Genomic DNA, 27,595 nt, shown 5'->3' on the forward strand with positions numbered 1-27,595 from the left:
AATCATCATATCCAAACTATTGACCAGGTCAGAGATGGGGACCAGACTAGGAGGCTAAGCCTCTGCACAGGGTGGGCTGGGGGGCAAACCTTCACTGATATTAGAGTTGGCTTATTAGCACCAGAGTAATCACATTAAAGGGAAAAAAGAAAGATTTCTCATCCTGGGTGGGCCATAGAAACCCAAGGCATTTGTCTTTGTAGTTTCACAACACCCTGAGCTGCCAAAAAGTTGTCCTTGAATTCAATTTCACAGAGGTCAGAATGCCCCACTCTACCCAAGGACAATAGCATGCTCTGTAGAAAGAACTTGGAGGTATTTTAAGAGAAATGTCTGGATGTAGGCAGTAACCCTATCCCAGCTAGCATTAGAATCTCATCGGGTTTTCTTGGCTGCAGAGGTAATTTTCTGACTTGGTGAGACAGTGCAACTGCTTTGCTAATTCTCTAGGTTCTTAGTCTTCTTAAATTGTATTTGGAGTCTGTGAAGGCTGTGAAAATGCAAAGTTGGAATTTCAGATTCAACCTAATAGAGGACTAGGAGTGGTGGATGAGGCCAAAGTCCAGTCTAGACCAGCATCCTGTTCTCGAAGTGACCAACCAGATGACCATGAGGCACGCCAAAGGAGGACCAGAATGCAAGGGTGTTTTCCCCATTTGTGACTTCTCGCAACTTCCCATACTGCCTCTGACAGTGGAGGTGGAATGTAGCCATCATAACTAGCATCTGGCTAGTATTAGGCTAGCTTCACTCAAGATGAAGATGAAGGCCATTCATCAATAGCAGTCATGTTATCCTAGGTTAAGGTTACCAGATTTTTTTCAAAGAATTCGGGGACACTTTTTTTTTTTGAAAAGAGAAAAAAAAATGTTATTAAAATATATATATATAAATAAAATAAAATAAGAAGTAATATCTTATCTTCTGTGGTCTCTGTTGTGCAGACTTCCTCTGGGCCCCGGCTTGCCCTCTTGGGGCACTAGCCACCGTGGAGTAGGCTCGGGTTGGGCCTGGGCTTGGCCACGTGTTCTTGCCCTCCCAGTGCTCTCCTACCTCTCCTCCTCAGCAGCAGCGGCGGCGCAGAAAGTCAGGGCTCCTCTCTTTTTTCTCCATCCTCTTTTTCTCTCTTCCTTCTCCTCCTCCTCTCCTCCTCCTCTCTGTATCAGCTCCAGGGGTTTTACTGGCCCTGGAGCACTGCTGGGCCATCAGCCGGGTGGCCAGGTGCTCTCACTCCAGGCTCAATTTGGGTCATGGGGGTTGGTGGTCAGCGGTTTGCCCAGTTGACACTCCGGGCGTCCCCAGTTCCCTCTCAGCAGTGGCAGCAGCAGTGGCAGTCTCAGCAGCCCAGAGCCAGCCTGGTAGTGCAGTTGGCTCTGGCTGGCTTCAGGAGCTGCTCACTGTCATGGCGCCCGGCATTTTGCCTCACCGGAAGTCCCCATATGATGTGTCTTGTGCCGTTGAACCAATCACACAACATTCATTCCCTTCTAATAAATCTACAACACTTAAGATATAAATGCAGGGGTATTAAATGAAATCCGGGGACATTCTGGGGATGGGTTTTGTCCGGGGACAGATGTGTAAATCCGGGGACTGTCCCCAGGAAACGGGGATGTCTGGTAACCATATCCTAGGTCCCATGTGGATGTTGACTTTTTAAAATCATGGCAATCCTGTGGCCTTTTGCATATGCTGTTTGGAATTGGGTTGTGTGAGTACAACAAACAACTCTTGGTTGGTGACGCTGCCATTAATGACAAATGTTACAACCCCTCCCTGTGTCGTGTTGTGATGTGAGATGTTGCTGAAGTTCTCCAGCTATGGGATTTGCAAAACCTGCTTCAAGTGACAGGGGAGCTCTGCAAGCCATTAAATTCTTCTCCATCTCAAATTAAGATCTGAACTGGGGAAGAAAGGACCACAAGGGTCGTCCAGTTCAACCCCTTGCAATGCAGGAATATTTTGCCCAAATGGAGCTCAAACTCACAACCCTGAGATTAAGAGTCCTCACATTGTGCTGACTGGTTTCCCAGAGACAACTGGTTGCTCCCTGTGGGAAATGGGACATTGGTCTAGAGGTCTTTGATTTTATCCAGCAGGGCTCTTCTTGTGTTCTTTCATATTCAGAAAGTCCATGGAATATTCTTGTCTGGGGTCTCAGGCCAGATGTTATGGGTATTGCAGAAGCTTTTCTTGCAGCACAAGAACTCTATTTTATGGAAGTGGAGGTTGTTAACAACTGTATAGCAGGTGGAACCGCAGCCTCGCTGAATCTTCACGACCACCGGTCCTAAGGAAGGAGGCAGAAAGAGAAGCAGTTGTGAGGCATGCAAAGTCACTGAGCCCTCAAGTGGGAGAGGCTGGCAGTGCACACTTCTTGGAGGAGATGCACTGCTGTGAAGGTGCCTGGTGTTGCACACTGGGGTTGGAGCTGCAACATTTGGCTAATGGTCACTGTTACTTCCCCCAAATTATGAGGCTTGGGGCATGTGTGCTTCCTCACCAGCCACCTTCAGTAAGAAAGAGTTTTATGTCACCCTGAGCAGAAGTCTCAATGGGGTGACAGTGTATTTATTTTTGGTGGATTCCAAAATAAACTTGAAATGATCCTTCGGGGAGATCTGTACTTGAGCCAATTCTGCTTAGCAATTAGAATTCTCCCCAGGTTTCTTTATTTGGGCATGTCTGGGGGAGGAGAGGTTCAGTGTCCACCAGTGTCTGTGGGAGTCTGTGAGCTTATCTCTCTGGCCAGATGGCTGCAGGGAGCAGAAAGGAATGAAATCTCTGTATATAGTTCTGTTTTATTTTATGCCTCCTTCAAGACAAATGGTACTTCCCACCTCCAAGGAAGCATTAATCACTCACTGGACCCACCCAGTCAACCTGCTATGGCTACCTCAAAGAAGCTCAAATGGGCAAGGGTCAAGGTGATCAGCCACACTTCTTCCAGCAGCTCGTCCACAACAATATAAACTGACCCAGCATAGATGGAACAGACTTTGCTCTAGACACCTACTTGCTCTAACTATGGCATCTAGCACTGCCCAAATCTGAGTGATTTTGTCCCCAAAGAGCCTCGCAAAGTGGTTACAGCAGGCCTCCTAGAGTGTCAGAGGAACCTTCTCTTGGCCAGCTGAGAAAAGCCCATTCACCACTCAGAAAAGCTCTGCTGAACATCTACTTGCAGACGCAATGGTAGCAGAGAAGTAAGCTTTCTTCTCCTTTGCCACCTTCACCACCATGTGGTAGGCACAGTGGTGCCACCTCGGTTAGGTTTGTACCTAGTCTTGCACCATCTACCCTCTAACCTCCAATCCCCTTGCTTCGTTGCATGCAGGTCACTAGAATACCAAGGTGATCTACATGTTCCACAGTAACAGCAAAGCTGCTCGGGGGTGATCGAGTCAGGGGCTCTTGGCATCTCACCATCCCACAGTGAGGCAAGAGCCTCAGCAGGAGTGCCAGCCATGCCAGCCAGGAAATCCCTCAGAGGAATCCATTCAAGAATCCATCAGATTCCATCAGTCTCTGAGGGTGGACCAACTCAATGGGTCCCCCATTCTTGCTGACTGCTGTAGCTACATTCACTCCATCCATCCCTGATAATGGACTCACAAAGAGCCTCCCAATCAAAAGAGTATTACCAGTCTGCTTTGTGTCAAAGACCAGGTTGAGGGTATTCCCCACCACATGTGCTGGATAATTGAGGTTCTGAGACAGCCCTATGGTTGTCATGGGGGCTACGAAGTCCCGAGCCAGTTCATCTGAGGCAGCCTCGGCTTGGATTTTGAGGTCCCCCAACAACACGTGTGAGACTACCTCTGCCAACTTGGTCAGGTAGGTTACATAGGAGCAGGGCAGGTCATACACTAACAGCATCCTTATTCTGTCTCTCTAGCCCAGCACCACAAACAATCTCCTGAAGCCAGACATGAGTAGATTGATCAGAAAGATGGAATTTTTATGGAGAAGTGCAACTCCCTCTCCCCCACCCCTCTGCATATCTGTGCAAACATGCATCTGCTAGTGCAAAGTGTGCATATATTGGTGAAAATAAAATACATTCTATTAGGGGAAATTGCTTTGCAAAAAGAGTGTACATTCACCAGAACTGTATGCAAAAATGTGTATATTGTGGGAAATTTGTACTAATTTTTTTTTAATGGGGATTTAAAAGTATTCAGAAATTGATGGGGAAATGTTAACAAGTCAAATACAGAAAAATATTCCACTAACCTACTCAAAGTAGACCCGTTGAAATGAATGGGCCCAAGGTGACCATGTCTCTTAATTTCAGTGAGTCTGCTCTGAGCAGGACTAGCCTGGGATGCAACCCTAAAACTGGGGAAATGAGAAACTGCAATTGATAGATTCACCCCTCCTTAGTATCAGCATAAAACTCTGTTCTGACCAGCATTAGAGCAACCAGCTGCATGGCGGGTCTTTCATGGAACCTCCAACCTCACCTCTTAAGACTCACCTAGAGAAACTCTCCGAGTGAAGCAGCTTTCTGTAATGCCCCCAGAACAGATGTATGATTTATGGAAACAGGTGTTGTCTTCCTTCACGTTGTCACAGACATGGCATTTGATAGCTTCATCTGTGTAAAGCAGCAGAGGGAAGGGGAATCATTAAAGATGGTCACTTAGAATGGAGAAGCAACAAGGATTCTGCAGTAAATAGAAAGTATCTCCTTAAGGACTCATCTATGTCATGTCAGGGGATCTGTACGGCAGGTGCATTCAGAAGCAGTTTCCAGGACTGAGCTGAAACCTCATATTGACTGAGGTCCTGTGCACACTTATTGTGTCTGCAGACTGCCACTATTTTGTGGGAGGGATTCGAGGGTCCTTACTTTGTCTTCTGGAACTAACCGTTCCACAGCTACCATTTCTTCAAGATGCTTTCTATCCTCAGCCTGCCATTGTATCAACAGAAAAGTTTCTTGAGCAGCAGCAGGAGGAGGAGGATTTTGGGTTTTCTGCTGGCAATTTACCTAGTTCAAAGCAAAGCAGAAAAAGGAGCCCCAGAGTCATAGACCTGTATGCCTTTGTGCTCATCCTGAAAAGTTAGGTTGGAGAAGGAAAGCAATCTGATGACTACAGGCAGCAAGCACCTCCTACGCTAGAGGATGGGAAAGGCAGGCAGGCAGGATTTATTCCCAGGCCACAGTTGGGAGTTTGATTGAAATGTTATTGAAGATAGAAGAGATAGGCACCTTCATGCATTTGGCAGATCTAGCAAACACCTGCGGGAGAAATGAAATGTGTGGGTCCCTCTGTGAATGTTCAACCTTTTGAAGGGGGAACAAAGTGATCCATTTATTCATCATCTAAGAATTACATTTTCTGTTTCTTCCTCTGCCAGTTTGGATTAAAAGTGATGTTATCATCTTTCCATATAAACCTACCCAGACTTTGAGATCATCTTCTGAGGCCCTCCTTCATGTACCTCTTCCTCGAGAGGTCCGGAGGGTGGCAACACGAGAACAGGGCCTTCTCTGCAGTGGCTCCCTGTCTGAGGAATGCTCTCCCAGGGAGGTTCACCTGGCACCTTCATTATACACCTTTAGGCGCCAGGCAAAAACATTCCTTTTTAACCAGGTCTTTGGTTGATTTGATTGACATCCTATGCTCTTTTAAAATGTGGGTGTGTTTTTTCAGGGGGATGTTATTAGGTTGTTGTTTTTATTCTGATTACATATATTGTGGTTTTATATTTTGATTTTGTTCTGTGAACTGCCCTGAGAGCTCTGGGTATAGGGCGGTAAAGAAATAATAATAATAATAATAATAATAATAATAATAATAATAATATACAAAGTACCCGAAGCAAAAAGATCCCGTGCAATGAAGGGAGAAAGACCACCAGTTATGCAACATTTTTGGACTGAAAACAACAACAACAGTTAACTGGCTGAAATATACTCAGAGTCGCAAAGTGATTTCATGCTCTTTATTCAGCTCATAGTGGTGAGGAGGAATGAATGAAAGTCCCCTCAAAGTGTCTGCTTTATATACATTATTTACACAATGGGCTGCACATAATTGGCTAATTCTGGAATTCTACTGTAAGCCAATCAGGTTGTGGATTCACTTCTACCTGGAGCATGATTGGGTGGTTCCTGCCAACCAATCATACTGCTGCATTGTTCTAAGACCAATCAGACTGCTGCCTTTTGGATCCTATTGTTCTAGGACCAATCAGACTGCTGCCTTTTGGATCCTATTGTTCTAGGACCAATCAGACTGCTGCAGTTTGGATCCTATTCAATTCAGTACATAACACTGGCATTCACTGGATTGATTTCTGTTCCGGACTTGAGAGACAGAAAATGAACATTGGCAATTTGCACTTCTGTTTGTTGTTGTTTTCGCTGGAATTCTCAGGCATCCATACAACAGCTGGTTGCAGTAGAATGCAGCACCTTGAGATGAGCTCTGTGGGATTTAATTCTGAATGAACATTGACAGAATCAAGCTGTGAGTCATATATGCTTAAAACTTTATAATACAAACAGACGCCTCTCCAAATCCCTACAGTGCCATTGTCAAGGGGAGAAGAACTGAGCCATCACATCAATTTTGAGACTCAGGCAGGATAAGGCTAAGATTTAGCATCACCCCCCCCCCTTCTCCCTTGATGAAATGGCCGTTTTCTGCAACTTGCCTTTTGTATTTCTTGGCAATGTTCTTTCCTTATCCAATAGGTTCATGGTTTCGTAGACTCAATAATGCTTGATCTTAGCAAAATCCTACCAGACCACTTCTGCATTAATCTGTATTACAGCTGTTTTAGAATTTATTTGGATTACAGCTGTTTTTACTCCTGCATTGTAGGGGGTTGTAGAAGACCCTTGGGGTCCCTTCCAACTCTACAATTCTAAGGGGGGATAGGTTCTAATGATCTGGAATTCTTCTGGTTTTAGAAATCACAGCATGCTACTTGTAAGTGAATATTTTACCACCATTTTGAGTTACAGATTGTTCCTACCAAGGGCATGAGATACGAGGGGCCTTGCGTTTCAGTAATGAATTTGCACATTGATATTTTTAATAGATTGCTGCTTAAGATCCAATATATAAACCCACCTCCATTCATCCTACAATCCAGTTTATAACCTTGACCATAAATAGCACTTCATTCTTTGGCTGACTTTTGGATTCTCTGTTACTGCTGCAACTTCGTCCCACATTTTGAACCAGTGGAATGAAGATGTTGTACAAGATGCCAGCTGTCAGTTTCTTAGTTGCTCTCTGCTTGGAGACCATTGGTAAGTCTTTGTCTGCTCAGTCCAAATGAGGTGTCATTGCCACTAAAGCCGCAAGGCTGTGCAAACCTTTTTGAGAAAAAGTCTCAGTGAGTTCAGTAGGACTTAGTTCTGAGTAAGCATCCATAGGATTAAGCTGTGAATCTTTCACAAAGATCTTTCAGCGAAAGTCGAAGTCATAAGCTATGGGAACATTTTTCAGAGAGATCATAGTTGTTTCTTCAACGGTGGTGTGAACCCAGCTTTGCAACTTGCCATATGCACATATCCAGGCAAGCAGATAGGCAGGAATGCAAAGTCCAATTCACCATACACTCAAAAATCAAGGGGGGAAATGATTGGAAAACAAAAGGTCACTTGCAACACACACACACGAGAGAGAGAGAGAGAGAGAGAGAGAGAGAGAGAGAGAGAGAGAGAGAGAGGGGGGGGGAGGGAGAGAGATAGATTCACTATAAACAGATTATTGTTCCTTTTTGAAAATATTTTTTATTAATTTTCAATTACAAAAATCTAATATATGCCACATTGTATCCATAACAAACAGATTCTTGTTCCCAAAGGTATTCTGTTGAGCCAGTTCTAAAGGTCATAGCCCCTTGTTTTAGAATTCCAATGTAAAGGCATCTTTTCCACCCTTGATAGGAAAAGCTACGTTTGTGATGGCTGTTTTGTAACAGCAAGGAGCACAAACTATGCTTTCTCTTGCACCTGGCATTGAAATGCAGGCAGTTCTGCACAGCTTCTCCTGCCTTCTTGCAATTCCCAACAACAAGCCAGGTTTAGAGCAGCCACTTTCAAAGCCAATTCCCAGGCAGGTCTGTTGGCCACTAGCCATTCTTCCACAGGTTCCTGCCAGAAGCCCCAGAAAGGAGATCCCACACTGGGACTGAAATAGAACAGCTGGTGCAATCGCTTCACTGCCCCACTAACAGAAGAGGAAGTGAATGGGGTTATATAGTCACCCCCTTTTAGGAGACCCAACAAGAGGAACAAGCTTATATTCTCTTAGTGGGGGTGGGGATGTCTGCCCCCCGGCCTAACTGGACATGCCATGAGTCCCAATTTCTCCCCTGGGACCATTTACCCCAAACTGCTGTGGTCTAAACTACTGAGCCTCTTGGGCTTGGTGATCAGAAGGTCGGCGGTTTGAATCCCCACAATGGGGTGAGCTCCCATTGCTTGGTCCCAGCTCCTGCCAACCTAGCAGTTCGAAAGCATGCCAAAAAGTGCAAGTAGATAAATAGGTACTGCTCCGGCAGGAAGGTAAACAGTGTTTCCGTGCACTCTGGTTTCCATCACTGTGTTCCGTTGCACCAGAAGCAGCTTAGCCATGTTGGCCACACAACCCGGAAAAACTGTCTGTGGACAAACACCGGCTCCCTTGGCTTGTAAAGCGAGATGAGCACCACAACCCCAGAGTCATCTGTGACTGGACTTAACTGTCAGGGTTCCTTTACCTTTACCTTTTTACACACACCCCGTCCCACACTTGATGTGATATGTGACATCAGGTGCTGGTCAGGTAGCAATGTGGCTGCCAATGTGCAATGCAGGGGGGCTTGAAGCATGCTCCTGATCGTGCACTGGCAATCAGCTGATTGGCACTGGCTTTCAGCATAAAAGGATCAGCTGCAATACTGATCCCAGCAGAAAAGCAGAGCTGAACATTAGCAGTCACTTCAAGCCCTGTTTGGCTAGGCAGTTTCTTGATATGGGTCCCCAAGGGTAGGGAAACCCAGGATCTGTCTTGCCAGCCGGGTCCTGTTCCCCACCCCTGTCTTAGTACTAAATGAGCAAGAGGCTAGGCCTAATTGGGCTAGGTTTGCCCCCTCACTGTGGTGTTCAGTGAACATGTCCCACAGCAGTGGATGAAGGGACTCTGTGTTAAGAGCTTCAGTGTGTGAAGGAAGACTCGGGTCTATTCAGGTTCCCCTCTCTTGTAGGAGAACTCTAGTTGTGTGGACATGTATTGGTCACACCCAGAGATTATTTTTTTCCAGTCAGAACTTTCAGGTGGGTGCCATTGCCATTCTAAGAGAATGAGGGAGGTGTTTCATGGTGAGTTCCGGCACCTCTTTTTCTAGAAAAATGGCACTGATGACATCACATCACATGCTGCCTGAACAGGTGGTTGGTGGGACTGCATAGTTAATCAGTGTATTGAATTCCCCCCCTCAGAGGTAAAAGCGAATAGCAGAGATCTCTGGTGTCATGGCTGTGAAGATGTACAACCGGACAATCAATGCGCAACACGCAAATTCACCTGTATTACTGAAAGCACTTCGTATTGTTACAACAGAATGGTGAGCTACGGTGAGTCTTAAAGGGAAAATGGGATGGGGAGTTGGATTTTTTATATATATATTAAATTTTATATTAAATTTTCCAACATACATTTATAGTATCCAATCTAAATTTATCACATATTTTCTCTTTTAGACTTCCTTCAACGTCTCTGACAATCATCCATTATTCAAATTTTTAAATACGCATTTCCTAATTTTATATTGCATTTTATAAACCTTCACACACTTAGTTTTCATCAATACAATAGTCCTCTATCATTTACAGAACTTCTTGAAAGCCCACTAGCGTTATTTGCTCATCACATATACATTTCAGATAGTCTGAAAATTTTCCCCAGTCTTCAATGAACTTTTGATCTCGTATATATCTGATCTTTCCTGTTAGTTTGTCCAGTTCAGCATACTCCATCATTCTTCGAGCGTCGGCAGTTGTTCCTATTTCCATTTTTGGGCCAATAATATTCTCGCTGCTGTTACTGCATATTGGAAAAGTTTACAGTCCATTCTATTTATTTCATTTCCTACTATTCCTAGAAGAAAAGCCTCTGGTTTCTTAACAAATGTATATTTCAACATCTTTTTCATCTCATTATATATCATTTCCCAGAAGCCCTTCACCTTCTTACAATCCCACCACATATGATAAAATGTTCCTGCTTTTTCTTTACATTTCCAACACTTATTACATGTTTTATACATTTTTGCCAGTTTCACAGGTGTGATGTACCATCTATAAATCATTTTCATAACATTTTCCTTTAACGCAGTACATGCCGTAAATTTTATATTTTCATTCCACAGTTTTATCCAATCGTTAAACTGTATATTATAACCCAAATCTCTGGCCCAGTGTATCATAACTGATTTAACTTCCTCATCTTTTGTGGGAGCAAGATTTTATACATCTTGGACAAAATTTTATTTTCATTGTTTATTATTTCTATTTGAAATTTCGATTCTTTTTCCTCATAACCTCTTTCTTTTAAGTCCTTTTTAAACATTTCGTTAACCTGATAATAATGCAACCAATCATACACATACTCTTTCACTTCTTCATAGGGTTTCATTTTCCATTTTCCTCCTTCCTTTATAATCAATTCTTTATATGTAATCCAGTTCCCCCTCATATTGACTTTCTTAAGACTCATAACTTCTAACGGAGATAGCCAGTGAGGAGTTCTTGATTCTAATAAACTTCTATATCTCTCCCATATTTCTATGAGAGATCTTCTAAAGATGTGGTTTTCGAAACCTTTATGAATCTTTCTTTTCTCACACCATAGATATGCCTGCCAGCCAAATCTGTTATCAAAACCTTCTAAGTCCAATAACTCAGTATTTTTTAACTTTATCCATTCTTTCAACCAGCAGAGACATGAAGCTTCATAATATAATTTCAAGTCTGGCAGGGCGAAGCCGCCTCTTTCTTTCGCATCCGTTAATAACTTATACATAATTCTTGGCTTCTTACCTTGCCAGATATAGCTTGAAATTGCTCTTTGCCACTCTTTAAATATCGTTGTCCCCTTAATTATTGGAATTGTCTGAAATAAGAATAACATCTTTGGCAGCACACTCATCTTAATCGTTGAAATGCTCCCCCAAAGGATAACTTCATTCGGCCCCACACCTCTAGATCTTTCTTTATTCCCTTCCACACTGGCACATTATTATTCTGAAACAAATCAATACTCTGGGGGTTAACCAGATCCCCAGGTATTTAACTTTTTTTCACCACTTCTATCCCTTTTTGTTGTTGCATTGTTTCTATCATACCTTGATCCATATTTTTTGCTAACATTTTAGTTTTTTTCTTATTCAATATAAAACCTGCCACTTGACCAAATTGTTCAACTTCCTCCAAAACAACTTTTAAACTTTCCGGCGGTTCTTCCACTGTTATTACCAGATCTAACAATGGTGAAAGAGGACATCCTTGTCTTGTACCTTTTGATATTTTTAATTCTTCCGTAGTCATATTGTTTACAATCAGCTTAGCTCTTTGTTCAGTGTATATTGCTTTTATTCCATTAAAAAATTCATTCCCCACCTCCATGTGTTCTAAATTTTTTAACATAAAGTCCCAAGATATATTATCAAAGGCCTTTTCTGCATCCACAAATATTAACACTGCTTGTTTCTCATTCCGGGCTGTCAGATATTCTAACAGATTGACTATATTCCTTATATTGTCCTTCATCTGTCTGCCAGGAAGGAAACCCGCTTGATCTTTATGTATAACTTCTTGTAACACCTTTTTCAACCTCTTTGCTAAGATACTTGCAAAGATTTTATAGTCCGTATTTAACAATGAAATAGGCCTATAATTTTTAACTTGAGTCAAATCTAAGTCTTGTTTTGGAATAAGTGTAATAAAAGCTTCTTTCCATGTCTCCGGCATTTCTCTGTCCTTAAGAATATTATTCATAACTTCTCTCAATGGTGTAGACAGGATGTGTCTCATTTCCTTATAATAACTTGCTGTGAATCCATCTGGTCCTGGAGCTTCCCCTTTTTTCAACTCTTTTATGACTTCATTAACCACTTCTATTTCTATAGGGGCATTCAGCCTTTCTTTCTTTTCTGTCGGGATCTTCTGCACCTTTTTTTCTTTTAAGAATCTTTCTATTTTCCTCATATTATTTTTCTCTTTGTTATTGTATAAATGACTGTAAAAGTCCAAGAATCCTTTCCTAATACCCTTTGGATTGACTATCTCTTCACCTTCCATGATGATTTTATTTATTGTATTCTGCTCCTTTCTTTTCTTAATTTGCCACGCCAGCCATTTTCCTGATTTGTTTGCAAACTCAAAGTTTCTGTGTCGCAGCTTTTTTATATTCCATTCCACCTCTTTGTTTATTATCATCGCAAATTGTCTTTGCAGAGATTTTATGGTCTGTTTTATTTTTAAATTATCTGGTTTCTTGATTAATTTTTGTTCATTGTCCATTATTTGTTTTAAGATTTCCTTCTTGCCTTTTTCTCTGCTTTTATTTTTAATTGAGTTCTGTTGTATAAAAAAACCTCTCATCACCACCTTGCTGGCATCCCACACTACATTCATTTTTGTACCCTTATTGCAATTGTTCGAAAAGTACTCCACCAACTTCTTTCATGCTTCCTCTAAATTTTTTTGATCATCTAGAACAGTGTTTCCCAACCGGTGTTCCGCGGCACACCAGTGTGCCATGAGACCTTGCCTGGTGTGCCGCGGGAGGGAGGCGGGAGAGGGAACTCCCCCCCCCCGCGCGCAAGGCTTGCGGGCGGCAGCCTGCAGCGCGGAGTGCGGGGCGCCCTTTGGAAGACGCCCCGTGCTTCGCGCAGCTGTCCGCAAGCCTTGGGCGCCTGGGGGAACTCCCCCCCCCCGCGCGCAAGGCTTGCGGGCGGCAGCCTGCAGCGCGGAGCGCGGGGCGCCCTTTGGAGGAGGCTGCGGAGGGTGGCACGGAGCTGCCTGCGCTCCAGGGCTTCTTGCAGCTCCGCGCCACCCCCCCGGATCCCGGCGCGAAGCCGTGCGGGGCTGCGGAGGGTGGTGCGGAGCTGCCTGCGCTCCAGGGCTTCTTGCAGCTCCGCGCCACCCCCCGGATCCCGGCGCAAAGCCGCGCGGGGCTCCGGAGGGTGGCGCGGAGCTACCTGGGCTCCAGGGCTTCTTGCAGCTCCGCGCCACCCCCCGGATCCCGGCGCGAAGCCGCGTGGGGCTGCGGAGGGTGGTGCGGAGCTGCCTGCGCTCCAGGGCTTCTTGCAGCTCCGCGCCACCCCCCGGATCCCGGCGCAAAGCCGCGCGGGGCTCCGGAGGGTGGCGCGGAGCTACCTGGGCTCCAGGGCTTCCTGCAGCTCTGCACCACCCTCTGGATCCTGGCGCGAAGCCGCGCGGGGCTCCGGAGGGTGGTGCGAAGCTGCCTGCGCTCCAGGGCTTCTTGCAGCTCCGCGCCACCCCCCGGATCCCGGCGCGAAGCCGCGCGGGGCTGCGGAGGGTGGTGCGGAGCTGCCTGCGCTCCAGGGCTTCTTGCAGCTCCGCGCCACCCCCCGGATCCCGGCGCGAAGCCGCGCGGGGCTCCGGAGGGTGGCGCGGAGCTACCTGGGCTCCAGGGCTTCCTGCAGCTCTGCACCACCCTCTGGATCCTGGTGCGAAGCCGCGCGGGGCTCCGGAGGGTGGTGCGAAGCTGCCTGCGCTCCAGGGCTTCTTGCAGCTCCGCGCCACCCCCCCGGATCCCGGCGCGAAGCCGCGCGGGGCTGCGGAGGGTGGTGCGGAGCTGCCTGCGCTCCAGGGCTTCTTGCAGCTCCGCGCCACCCCCCGGATCCCGGCGCGAAGCCGCGCGGGGCTCCGGAGGGTGGCACGGAGCTACCTGGGCTCCAGGGCTTCCTGCAGCTCTGCACCACCCTCTGGATCCTGGCGCGAAGCCGCGCGGGGCTGCGGAGGGTGGTGCGAAGCTGCCTGCGCTCCAGGGCTTCTTGCAGCTCCGCGCCACCCCCCGGATCCCAGCGTGAAGCCGCACGGGGCTCTGGAGGGTAGCGCAGAGCTGCCTGCATCCCGAAGCCTGGTGCGCGCTGAAGAGCGCCCCCGGGCTTCACGCACCTCTCCGCAAGCCTGGGGAGACCAGTGTGGCTCCCTAGGCTTGCGGATATCAGGCTGTTCTGGGGGCTGGGGTCGGGGGAAGCTTGGGCTTCCCCCGCGCCTGCCCCGTGCCTGGGGAGGGGAAAATTTTTTTTTTCTTTATTCTCCCCCCAAAAAATTAGGTGCGTCTTATGGGGCGGTGCGTCCTATGGGGCGAAAAATATGGTAGTCAATATAGGCACAGAGTTAAATTTTTTAACATTTTCTAATGGTGGTGTGCCTCGAGATTTTTTTCATGAAACAAGTGTGCCTTTGCCCAAAAAAGGTTGGGAAACACTGATCTAGAAGGTAATTGTTAATTCGCCACCTGAAGGTTCTTTCTTCATAACCTCTTATTTCACATTTGATTGGATTGTGATCTGAAATTACTCTTGGTTGAATTTCAGCTTGTATGATTCTTGGAGTCAATTCGTTAGATACCCATATCTGATCGATTCTCAACATTGACTGATTTGATTCCGAATGGAACGTAAACTGTTTGTCAAGTGGATGTCTTAGTCTCCATATATTTATTAAATTGCAGTTCTTTATCATTGAGAAAAATGTTTTTGGTAGTTTTCCCTCTTTGCTCAACCCTGATGCTCTCAATCTGTCCATATCCATTGACACTACTCCGTTCATATCTCCCATTATTATAATTTTTTGGTCCATATAATCAAACAAATTTTCTTCCAAATTTTTGTAAAAATCAGTCTTATTTCAATTTGGTACATAGATCCCGACAATTATTATTTTTTCGCCTTGCTACTTGATCTGGACTGCAATTATTCTTCCTTCTTCATCTTTAAAGATTTGCTGAGTTTCAATTTTATTTCTTATGTACAATACAACCCCTCTCTTTTTGTTTTTATCTGACGATATAAATTCATTTCCTAATCTTTTATTGATCAAAACTCTTTTATGTCTTCTTGCCACATGTGTTTCTTGTAAACATATAATGTCCAAATTTTCCTTTTTTAAATATTGTCCAATTTTATTTCATTTTTTTCCTATCATTCATCCCATTAATGTTCCAATTCCATAATTTCAGCGCCAAAGGGAAAATGGGATGGGGAGTTGGATTTGACTGGCAAGCCAGATTATTATCTCCCTCAGCCATTGCAGACCAGGTTTTGACAGGTGAACAGAGTTATCCTACTTTCAGTCACCTGATGCCCAGTGAAGGCTGGCCTATTAGGGCCAAGGAGACACTGTCCCACCAAACTCAGTCTGCCCTCAGCCAGCCCTCACTTGCTGAAATATACTCAGAGTCGAGTGTGGATTTCATGCTCTTTATTCAGCTCATGGTAGTGAGGAATGAAAGTTCCCCAAAAATATCTGCTTTATATACATTATTTACACAATGGGTCACATGTGATTGGCTAATTCTGGGGATTCTTCAGTAGGCCAATCAGGTAGCGGATTCACTTCCACCTGGAGCTGGATTGGGTGGCTCCTGCGGACCAATCATACTGCTGCATTGTTCTAGGACCAATCAGACTGCTGCATTCTGGACCCTATTGTTTAGGACCAATCAGACTGCTGCATTCTGAATCCTATTGTTCTAGGACCAATCAGACTGCTGCTTTTTTGGATCAACTCAGTACATAAGACCTGCCTTCTTAATTACAACAAGTCCAGAGGGTGAAACTGGGGGGTCAGCTTCCTCCTCCTGAATCTCAATGAGGAGGAGGATTGAGGGGGGAGGACACTTGAATTGGCTCTCTCCCATGATCTCTGGTTTCACTTACTGTCAGAGCTCCCTGCTTGCTGCCCCCCCCAAAGAGCACCAATCACCACAGACCAGAAGAAAAGGGAAAGGCACAGATAGCTAGATAAACTAGAGCAGAAGTAGACAACCTAAGGCCTGGGGGCTGGATGCAGCCCAATCGCCTTCTAAGGCCCGGGAATCAGCGTGTTTTTACATGAGTAGAATGTGCCCTTTTATTTAAAATGCATTTCTGGGTTATTTGTGGGGCCTGCCTGGTGTTTTTACATGAGTACAGTAGAATGTGTGCTTTTATTTAAAATGCATCTATGGGTTATTTGTGGGGCATAGGAATTCGTTTATTTCCCCCCCCCCAAAAAAAAATATAGTCTCGTCCACCACATGGTCTGAGGGACGGTGGACCAGTCCACAGCTGAAAAAGGTTGCTGACCCCTGAACTAGAGCCATGTCTTTATTTGATGTCAACAAATTAGGATCTGTAGTCATCCCCCATTGCAGAAACTAAAGCTTGGTCTGCCTATCATTGGCTCTGTGTTCACCTACTGTTGGCCTGTCTGCACTAGCCACAAATGCTGATGTCACAATGACACCAGTTGACCTTTTTTTGCCCACATGGGTCTTACAAAGATAGTGCTTTGCATGGGGCACCTAAACAATCAGCTGGCAGCCGAATCTCACCAAGCCTCTTTGAAAGCATTGTTGGAACTTCAGAAGCCCCTTTCAAAGTGCTGACTTGTGGGGCACTTTGCTGTGGATTCACCCTTGCTGAACGCCATATGTGCCGAGTTAATCCTGTGTGGAATGCCCGCACTGCAACTTTGAGGCCAAATTAGATGTGTGACAGCAGCAAACCTGGGTGACCTAATCAGGCGACTCCTGAATTCCTGTAAAGGGGGATGCAAAGTGAATTATTGCAATTGGAGAAGTGTTTGTTTTAGAAGCTCCTCAAATATTAGCAGTAGCAGTTGTACTTAGGAAAGCATAACTACATTTTTGCATGCCTCTCCAAATAGAGTTTTCTCACATTCGGGAATGTTTGAAATATTTCCACCACAAATTCGTTGCCACCCAAGGCTGACTCTTCTCTATTTTTGTCTCTTTTCATGGGCACAGATGATGCAACGCTGTTCGTGGACCGAGGCTGTGTTGGTAGTTGTATTCATCTACGACGAGATGCGCACTATAGGAATCTTACCTGGTGCTGTCGAACTAATTTCTGCAATACGGAAAATATCTGGCCCCATTGATGTCCCATCAGAGCTAATAGTAACATAACAGCATAACAATGGTTTGAGACGGGGATTCTGGGAGCTTGTGTAGCAATGTGCCTATTCTCTCCCCTACTCCCAATCACAACCCATCTTGTGGCTTTCTTTCTTGCACTGCTTTGTCAATTGAATTACATGTTACATTTATGCCATTTTTAATCCGTGTTACTTTGTAAATGCTATATAATGTTTCCCTTTATCCCTTTATGTTTCCCTACATCATTCTTCAAAGTTCATAATATTTTCTCCTTCATCCATTTTCTGGATGAAGCAGTGTGTATCAATAAGCCAATGAATTCATTTCTACTGCAGCCTGATTAAGGCATATAATTTCACAAGATTTATATACCACTTGATTGTAATAAAATGTCAAAGCAGTTGGTCTTGATCAACAGTTATGCTATACCCCCTGACTCACTGGGTTTCTAAAGTGCAATTTGCAAGACAGATTAGATCACCAACATCATTGTTAGATAAACCCACCAGAGTAGGAGAGGCATAGCTGTCAATGTTTCCCTTTTTTAAAGGGAAATTCCATTATTCCAAACAGGATTCCTCGCAAGAAAAGGGAAAAGTTGACACCTATGAGGAGAGGCCCACAAGGACACTTTGCCAAGGGCCTCCTAAAACCTGGAGATGCCCCTCATTGGCAATGACAGTCACAAAAATATATTGAACTGGGAACTCAGCTAGATCAGTAAAGAAAAATTGTTTTATACAGTGGTACCTCGCAAGACGAAATTAATTTGTTCTGCGAGTTTCTTCGTCTTGCGGATTTTTCGTCTTGCGAAGCACGGATGCACCCTGGTATTAACGGTTTTAAGAAAAAGGAAACAAACTCGCAAGACGTTTCATCTTGCGAAGCAAGCCCATAGGGAAAATCATCTTGCGAAGCAACTCAAAAAACGAAAAACTCTTTCGTCTTGTGAGTTTTTCGTCTTACGGGGCATTCGTCTTGCGAGGTACCACTGTATGTGATATATTTGTGATATAACACTGTGACACCAGATGGCGCTGTGGACTCCCGTCTTTCCCTACCGGATTTTCCTGTATGAGGTTTGTAAAGGTAAAGGGACCCCTGACCATTAGGTCCAGTCGTGACCGACTCTGGGGTTGCGGCGCTCATCTCGCTTTATTGGCCGAGGGAGCCAGCGTACAGCTTCCGGGTCATGTGGCCAGCATGACTAAGCCACTTCTGGTGAACCAGAGCAGTGCACAGAAACACCGTTTACCTTCCTGCCGGAGCAGTTCCTATTTATCTACTTGCACTTTGACGTGCTTTCGAACTGCTAGGTTGGCAGGAGCTGGGACTGAGCAACAGGAGCTCACCACGTCGTGGGGATTCGAACCGCCAACCTTCTGATCGGCAAGTCCTAGGCTCTGTGGTTTAACCCACACTGTGTATGAGGTTTACAATGCATTTAACTGAAACACTTCTTTGGTGTGCCTAGATATTGTTTTACTCACTTCATCTTTTTTGTATCATAGATAGAGTCCCACACCAAAATCAAATGTTTGGCCAACTTCCTGTTACAGACCTTGAGTGATGGAAGAGAATCATGGGGCAACCTGACATAGCGTTTCACCAGCCTGGTTCTTAGGATGTTCCTCCCAGCATGGGACCTAAACCTTATTGTTTTCTTTGTGTTTGGTCAGAGCTCACTGCTATTGCTTACTGTCTATACAGTAGCCAGGTGGAAGTAACTCATCATGTACCTGACACATGGTAGCTACTTTGAAAGACTGGAACAATCCACTCATTTATCACTTCAGAAATTCCATTGTTTGTAGGTACCAAAGCTATGTTTATAGGTCATGCCTGTTTGTGTTTTCAGGTCATCAGTCTCTTTACCATACATCTCAGGACAAAATAAGATGTCATGGGAGAGGGGAAATGAGGTTTCCAACCATACATTCCTCTTGTCACCTTAACATGGAGACTGGGAAATTTTCTCCACTGAAAATGCTGCAAGATACAGAGGGAAGATAATTTTGTTTGGTTCACATTTTAAAGCAAGCTAACCTACATTATACCTTCCATGGCGGGTGGCGCTGCGGTCTAAACCACAAAGACTCTTGGGATTGCTGATCAGAAGGTCGGTGGTTCGAATCCATGCGATGGGGTGAGCTCCCGTTGCTCTTTCCCAGCTCCTGCAAACCTAGCAGTTCAAAAGCATACCAGTGCGAGTAGATAAATAGGTACGCTGTGACGGGAAGGTAAACAGCGTTTCTGTGTGCTCTGGCTTCCGTCACAGTGTCCCATTGCACCGGAAGCAGTTAAGTCATGCTGGCCACATGGCCTGGAAAGGTGTCTGCGGACAAACACAAACTCCCTCAGCCTGAAGCAAGATGAGCACCGCACCCCATAGATGCCTTGGACTGGACTTAACCGTCCAGGGGTCCTTTACCTTTACTTTTTTACCTTATACCTTCCACACTAATGCACAGATGAAGACATAGTTACCTTTTAGATTTCATACTTCTCTGAGTTGGTTACTTACAGGTGCTACAGATTTTTCAACCTGTTTTTAAATGTACATGAAAAACATACCAGTCATGGCACCACAGCTTCCCAGGGTGCGGGAATCTGAGGGGAAGGGAGGTCTAGCTAAAACAGGGTGTTCTCTCTCTGCTTGCCCACCCTTCCCATTAGTCTATTTCTGCCACCAGGTGAAAAAGTTTATTTCCTACAGGATGCCTTTTACCAATCACCCATAAAACCAGAGCTTCCCCCCCCCGATGGGTGCCATTGCCATTATGAGAGAACAAGGGAGGTGTTCATGGTGAGTTCCGGCACCTCTTGTTCTAGAAAAATAGTAAAGGTAAAGGGACCCCTGACCATTAGGTCCAGTCGTGGCCGACTCTGGGGTTGCGGTGCTCATCTCGCTTTATTGGTCGAGGGAGCTAGAGTACAGCTTCTGGGTCATGTGGCCAGCATGACTAAGCCGTTTCTGGCAAACCAGAGCAGTGCACGGAAATGCCGTTTACCTTCCCGCCGGAGCAGTACCTATTTATCTACTTGCACTTTGACATGCTTTCGAACTGCTAGGTTGGCAGGAGCAGGGACCAAGCAACGGGAGCTCACTCTGTCGCAGGGATTCGAACCGCCAGCCTTCTGATCGGCAAGTCCTAGGCTCTGTGGTTTAATCCACAGCGCCACCCACATCCCTGTAGAAAAATAGCACTGCTTAAAACCTCCTTTCTTCTCCTCCTTATTTCTCCTCCAGACCCTGAAGATAGCCTAAACTTTGACTCTTGAGCATGGAGTGAAATATTAATGGAGATCACAAGTCATTGATGAAACAAAATCAACACTTTACTAATGGGATAAAAAAGTTGTTCTTAGAAACAAAAAGGTTTAAACATAAGACAGTTTACAATGCATACAAGCAATTTCTCCTAATGGAGCAAAAGTACAGCCAAACAAACATAGATGTAAACATAATCCGGTTTTCCCTATCTAGCCACAGTTCCTAAAGCTAAAGACCTATATCAGATTTGATCTTTCTTATGCACTCCAGCTTGTCGGGTATCTCAGGATCCCTTTGTATCCTGAGACCACACCTTGATCTACACATCCCGTCACATCTTCTAATATTTTGGTATTTTTACTAATACATTCATTTTTATGCACTCATTTCCCTTAAACGTGCATTTTATAAACACTGGTGGGAGAGCTGCATTGCAAACTTTGGGCAAGGACAAATTTCAGAGAATGGCTACATTACATCTTGGTTCTCTTATTGCTCCAAATTTGCTGGTTTGGGCTTTGAATGTGAACTGAATGGAATTTCTTTCCCATTCCCTAATGGTCGGTGATAAAAACACACAGTCCTAACCTCAACCACATGAAGACAGTAAGATTGTTTCAGGCATGACACCCACACCATTTTTCTTCAAGCACACGGCAAGCCTGCCAAATCTACACGAGTCTCTAACTGTTCTTCGCCCTCATAAAGCTCTTTTAAAAAAAGAAAAGAAAACTCACCAGGGTCAAGGTTGTAAAATGAAGTCCTCTAGAATTTGCTTCCCATCACCCAGAGCAAAGAGCCTGCAATGTCTCACCGGTTGCTTTTATTTGACTTTGAGGTCCTCGGCTTCTGTTCCTTCCTTGGAAGAAAGAAACAAAAAGATGAGCAACGTTCTGGCAATAGGCTTCTTAGCCCTCCTCTACCTTCATGCTGGTAAGTCACAGAGTCAAGAAGAACAAAGCGCTGCAAAAGGGACCTGCTTGGACAAAAGCCATTGGGGAGAGCTGAGTTAACTCAGACCACCCAGTCTTGAGAACCCCAGTGTTTGTTGAAGCTGCTATAGCTTACTGCTGTAGTGGAGAATAATAGTAACAAACGCATCTCAAATAATAGTGGAGGATCTTCTTTAGCAGTGGAGACTCCCTGCACAATTTCTTACCCTTTGCCATATGCTCAGCCTTTCTAAGTATGAAGGCACTCTTGCAAGTTGGGGGCTTGCATGGGGGAAAGGGGGGCATGCTTCTTTTAAGATGGTATGTTGACCATCAAAGATAAACACCCACTCTCTATTACACAGGGGTCTGAAAACATTAATGCCCTGGCTGCATTTGAACACACTTTTCATAAGTGCCACCTTCATTTGGATACCTAACCGGACATTTGGATGGCCTATATTCCATCCATTTCAGGGCCCTAATCCGGCCCACCAGCCCCTGTGGCAGTTTATTTCCTTGGGTAAAATCCCTCACAACTCCAACTCCAAAAAAGCAGCTCAACAACTTCAATCCTAAAAAAAACTTTGGTTTGCCCTTTGGTCGGCCCCCAAGGCCCTTCACTTCATGAAATCTGGCCCTCTTTGAAAGAAGTTTGGACACCACTGACCTATAATATATCAAGCTATATCTAAAAGCTAAGATTAATTATAGCAGGAGTGAGGAACCATTTTTATCCCAAGGCCCAAGTTTGCTTGAGCAAATGCTCAGTAATAAAGTTTAATTTTATTTTTATCAGACCATGTTAAAATGTGTCGTGCGAAACTTAAATGTTTGCCTCCCCCCTCACCACAAAAAGCCCAGTTAGAGCATTTTAAACCAGCAGTTCTACACTTAAATGTAAAGAAAATTACTGTATTTTTCACTCTATAAGACGCACCAGACCACAAGACGCACCTAGTTTTTGGAGGAGGAAAACAAGAAAAAAAAATCTGAATCTCAGAAGCCAGAACAGCAAAAGGGATCACTGCACAGTGAAAGCAGCAATCCCTCTTGCTGTTCTGGCTTCTGGGATAGCTGCGCAGCCTGCATTCGCTCCAGAAGACGCACACACATTTCCCCTTACTTTTTAGGAGGGAAAAACTGAGTCTTATAGAGCAAAAAATACGGTATATGGGACAGCTTGTAATTTCAACTGAAGCTTCCAGAATTCTCTCTTTCCTTCATCCCCCATTGGGGAAAAATAGATTCCCTCTGAAATCAAGTACCCAGGTCTGGCCCAAGACATGTTGGCACCAGAGGTGAACCGCAAAATGGTTCTCCCTCTCCGTCAGGGAGGACGGGGTGGTTGAAGATCTACATCAGGAACAGGGGGCAGGGCAGAGAAAGATCTACACTGGGATCTGCTGCTTGTGTGGCTCCTGCTGCCTGAGCTTAGGCTATGTGCCTTGAGGCATGGTTTTTAAAAGTGAGAAAAGCAGGGACAAATGGGCACGGACATTTTCTCCCTAGCTTTTTCTAGTCAAAAGAGTTGCTTAGTTTTGCTTTTTTTAAAAAACTGTTTCCTCTCCAAAGGTGGGATCCATTGCTAGAGATTTTAGACTGGCTAAGCAGAGAAGGTGGACAGAAGGCTCTCAGTAATTAGAAATATATTGATGCTATTGATTCCCTCCTGTGACAGGAGAAAGACTGAACCATGGCTTTGAAGGTTTTTTTTGGGGGGGTCAGAATCTTGGATAGCTCCACCCCACTTTGAGCATAAGAGAACTTCCCCTGATCTCTTGTTGAGTGTGTTGGCATGTTTTGCTTTTCCTGTAGCAAAACGTCACAACTTTGGCAGTATCAGGCCTTGGGCGGAATCCTTTAGTCTATCTTCCTGGATGGGGGGGCGTGCAGCGGTGACCCTCGCCCCCTTTCTCTTTGAAGCAGCGATACCAGGGTTCCCCGTTAAAGGGGTTTCTGAGGGGGGACTTTGACCGTGCGCCGAGAGGTCATCATTGCTCTCTCCTGCGATGGCTGAACCATGGCTTTGAAGGGTTTTTTTTGGGGGGGGGGGTCAGAATCTTGGATAGCTCCACCCCACTTTGTGCATAAGAAAACTTCTCCTGATCCCTTGTCGAGTGTGCTGCTTTTCAGGGAGCTGGTCATGTTTAGCCTGGAGAAGAGGAGGTTAAGGGGTGATATGATAGCCATGTTCAAATATATAAAAGGATGTCACATAGAGGAGGGAGAAAGGTTGTTTTCTGCTGCTCCAGAGAAGCGGACACGGAGCAATGGATCCAAACTACAAGATTCCACCTAAACATTAGGAAGAACTTCCTGACAGTAAGAGCTGTTCGACAGTGGAATTTGCTGCCAAGGAGTGTGGTGGAGTCTCCTTCTTTGGAGGTCTTTAAGCAGAGGCTTGACAACCATATGTCAGGAGTGCTCTGATGGTGTTTCCTGCTTGACAGGGGGTTGGACTCGATGGCCCTTGTGGTCTCTTCCAACTCTATGATTCTATGATTCTATGATTCTATGATTCATGCAGCTATGGCTGTTGCCTGTTCTAGCTTGGGGAGCCATTTTCTTTCTTTCTTTCTTTCTTTCTTTCTTTCTTTCTTTCTTTCTTTCTTTCTTTCTTTCTTGTTTTCATTCATTTTCATGGTACAGAAAATATTTTTTTAGAAAACAATTGCTACAACAGTAAACCACAAGTAACTTGTCCTGATAAAATTGCAGACTTTTTATCACGCCTTGTGTTAACGTTTCATTTGATTACTCTAAGAGATGACGACACATTTTCCCATTCTTAGTAGCCACTCACTTAATGTCTTCCCTTTCTCTTCATCTGGCTCAGCTGGAGCTCTAAAGTGCCTGGAATGTAAAAAAGTTGCACAAGATAACACCTGTACGCATAAAGAAAAAACATGCTCAGCGAGATTGTGGAGATTCTGCTATTCCCGGCTGAAGGTTGAAGGTGAGTCCAGGAGGCAAGGATTACTTTTGGGATCCTGTGCAGTGGCGTAGTGTGGGTTGTCAGCACCCGGGGCAAGGCAAGTAATTTGCACCCCCTAACCCATGGATTTGTGCCCCCTAACCCTAACCCCCAGATGTTGCGCCCGGTGCACCTGGCCCCCCCCAGCACCCCCCACGCTATGCCACTGATCCTGCGCACACAATGGAAAGAGAATTCTGCTTGAATAGTTATAATCCAGCTTGTTCTTAAAATACATTTTGCAAGATCTTGCTGCATACATGCAGAAAGCATTTTCAGATGTTGCCTCCTATTGGTAATGGCCTACTGATTTTTATTTATTTATTATTAATATACATTTTTATTAAATTTTACATATATTTTCCAAACAGAACATATCATCTCATCTCATTTTATGCTACATTTTGGCTATTTTAGCCTGAGACTTCCATCAACCATGTCTAATGATTTTCAAACCTCATCTCTTAATCTTACATTTGATCCTAACTATTACTTTTAATAATCCATAGCTTAAAATCCATTCTCATAAATCGTTTCTGCAATATTTCATATAGTTCTCCTTACAAAACTTCTTGTAGTCCTACAAGCATAGTCAGTTGGTTACAATTGTCTTTCAGATAACTTGTATATTTACTCCAATCTTTCAAGAATTTCTGGTCCTGCTGGTCATAGAATCATAGAGTTGGAAGAGACCACAAGGGCCATCGAGTCCAACCCCCTGCCAAGCAGGAAACACCTTCAGAGCACTCCTGACATATGGTTGTCAAGCCTCTGCTTAAAGACCTCCAAAGAAGGAGACTCCACCACACTCCTTGGCAGCAAATTCCACTGTCAAACAGCTCTTACTGTCAGGAAGTTCTTCCTAATGTTAAGGTGGAATCTTCTTTCTTGTAGTTCGGATCCACTGCTCCGTGTCCGCTTCTCTGGAGCAGCAGAAAACAACCTTTCTCCCTCCTCTATGTGACATCCTTTTATATATTTGAACATGGCTATCATATCACCCCTTAACCTCCTCTTCTCCAGGCTAAACATGCCCAGCTCCCTTAACCGTTCCTCATAAGGCATCGTTTCCAGGCCTTTGACCATTTTGGTTGCCCTCCTCTGGACACGTTCCAGTTTGTCAGTGTCCTTCTTGAACTGTGGTGCCCAGAACTGGACACAGTACTCCAGGTGAGGTCTGACCAGAGCAGAATACAGTGGTCATCCTTGGCATGTTTAATTTGTCTATCGATTGAATAGCTGCCTCTGTATACCGATATATACGCTTTGTATATCACTATATAAGCATACCAGTTTCCAGCCTCTCTCTTTCAAAAGACTACAAGATAGGTAGGTAGGGTAATGTAAAGAACCCCTGGATGGTTAGGTCCAGTCAAAGGCAACTATGGGGTTACAGCGCTCATCCTGCTTTTAGGCCAAGGGAGCTGGCATTTGTCCACAGACAGCTTTTTGGATCATGTGGCCAGCATGATTATTTTGCCTTTGGCACAATGGAACACTGAGATGGAAGCCAGAGTGCACAGAAACGATGTTTACTTTCCTGCCATATTGGTACCTATTTATCTACTCGCACTGGCATGCTTTCGAACTGCTAGGTTGACAGAAGCTGGGACAGAGCAATGGGAGCTCACCCTATCATGCGGATTCGAACCACCAACCTTCCGATCAACAAGCTCAAGAGGTTCAGTGGTTTAGACCACAGTGCCACCCGCATCCCAAGATAGGTAGATATTTGCTTGTCAACTGTACTGTTAAATACATAGGTGATCTGCCATGAAAACCCTGCCACCACGCTATCTCAACTGAAAAAATAGAAATAGGAAATAGGGGGGGAAATGTGTGTTAAGGTTGCATTCCAGTAAAGATGAAACCATCATTTTCATACTCTTGCCCCATACAGTGGTACCTCTGGATGTGAACAGGATCTGTTCCGGAGGCCCATTTGCATCCAGAAGCGAACGCAACCCGCTTCCGCACATGCATGTGACCTCATTTTGACTGTCTGCACATGTGCGAGCTGTGAAACCTGGAAGTAATGTGCTCTGTTACTTCCAGGTCGCCACAGCGTGCAACCCAAAAATACTTATCCCAAAGCTACTTCAACCCAAGGTATGGCTGTAATTGGTAAGAGTTCGTCCTCTGTAAATGGCTGAAGTTTGTTACAGGAGAGGGAGACACAAGTCTAGAAATGTCATATCACATGTCTATTGAATGTACCCAAAGGAAGCTCAGGAGGACCTTTCAGAGCTAACCTCCCCACTGTACTAACTGAGACATTTCTTCTAATCCTGTTATAGTTATCATTAATGCAATTTATTTAGCTTGTTGTTGCTTACTATTAAAAAAAAAAATGAAACTCCACGTGACTGGGGTTTTTTGCTTTAATCTTGCAAGTCTGTTGGGCCATTGTCTACCAGGAGACATCTCGGTCCATATATCTGAAGGAGCGTCTCCACCTCCGTCGTTCTACCCGGACACTGAGGTCCAGTGCCAAGGGCCTTCTGGCAGTTCCCTCACTGCGAGAAGCCAAGTTACAAGGAACCATGCAGAGGGCCTTTTCAGTAGTGGCACCCGCCCTGTGGAACACCCTCCTATCAGATGTCAAGGAAATAAACAACTATATGACATATAGAAGGCAGCTGAAGGCAGCCCTGTTAAGGGAAGCTTTTAATGTTTGATGCATTACTGTATTTTAATATTTTGTTGGAAGCCCAGCCAGATGGGTGGGGTATAAATAATATATTATTATTATTATTATTATTATTATTATTATTATTATTATTATTATTATTATTATTTGGAATGCATGCAGTTCTCAGTTAGGGAAGAGGCAAGGGCAACTCAGCTCCAATATCAACCCAAAGCACCCTGGAATATCCCAAGGGTGTCGCTCACAATGGCAATGAATTTGTTAGACCCTTCCTAATCCTACTTGTGATTACATGGTAAGGGAGGAAAGGTTCTTTCGGGGGAAATATGCTTATCAAGTTGGGGTGTCCCATGGTACATTTTTGTCTTTCTTTCTCTTTCATCCAGGAGCCACCTCAAGTGTGGATCGGGGATGCTCTATGGTTTGTCGCAGTGTAAAGAATATGAAAAGACAACGCGATGAGAAAATGATGTGTTGCGTGAGAAACCTTTGCAACACACACAACATGTGGCACAATGAATAAATAGTTCTGAACAGAGAGATGAAGAATAAATCTTTATTGGGAATGAATTTATGTTTTTGACTGAATTTCCACAGTAGCAGACTTATGGATGC

General features: G+C 44.7%; 1 protein-coding gene and 1 long non-coding RNA gene across 3 annotated transcripts; both read left to right on the plus strand.

The window, feature by feature from the left end:
* The first annotated feature begins 7,162 nt into the window (after positions 1-7,162).
* On the plus strand, positions 7,163-17,558 carry LOC309358322. The gene is made up of 2 exons (XR_014163452.1): positions 7,163-7,273; positions 17,016-17,558. It is a non-coding gene; the product is annotated as an uncharacterized lncRNA (long non-coding RNA).
* A 3,454-nt stretch (positions 17,559-21,012) lies between these two features.
* LOC309357335 (uncharacterized protein) lies at positions 21,013-27,550 on the plus strand. Of its 2 annotated transcripts, XM_081889455.1 has the most exons (4): positions 21,013-21,354; positions 24,193-24,312; positions 26,386-26,439; positions 27,367-27,550. In XM_081889455.1, the coding sequence occupies exons 1-4, from the start codon at positions 21,045-21,047 to the stop codon at positions 27,501-27,503; spliced, it is 621 nt and encodes a 206-aa protein (XP_081745581.1). In that variant the 5' UTR covers positions 21,013-21,044; the 3' UTR covers positions 27,504-27,550. The 2 variants fall into 2 exon arrangements, 1 of the variants encoding a protein (XP_081745581.1); XR_014163102.1 differs by lacking the exon at positions 26,386-26,439.
* The last annotated feature ends 45 nt before the right edge of the window (positions 27,551-27,595 follow it).

This window comes from Podarcis melisellensis (assembly GCF_964234715.1).
Source record: "Podarcis melisellensis genome assembly, chromosome: 15".
Taxonomy (NCBI): Eukaryota; Metazoa; Chordata; class Lepidosauria; order Squamata; family Lacertidae; genus Podarcis; species Podarcis melisellensis.

Coding starts and splice junctions, on each gene's coding strand:
- LOC309357335 (XM_081889455.1), top strand. CDS start 21,045: ATGACACCCACACCATTTTTCTTCAAGCACACGGCAAGCCTGCCAAAT. Junction 21,355..24,192: donor CCTCCTCTACCTTCATGCTG/GTAAGTCACAGA, acceptor CATCTGGCTCAG/CTGGAGCTCTAAAGTGCCTG. Junction 24,313..26,385: donor TTCCCGGCTGAAGGTTGAAG/GTGAGTCCAGGA, acceptor TGTTACTTCCAG/GTCGCCACAGCGTGCAACCC.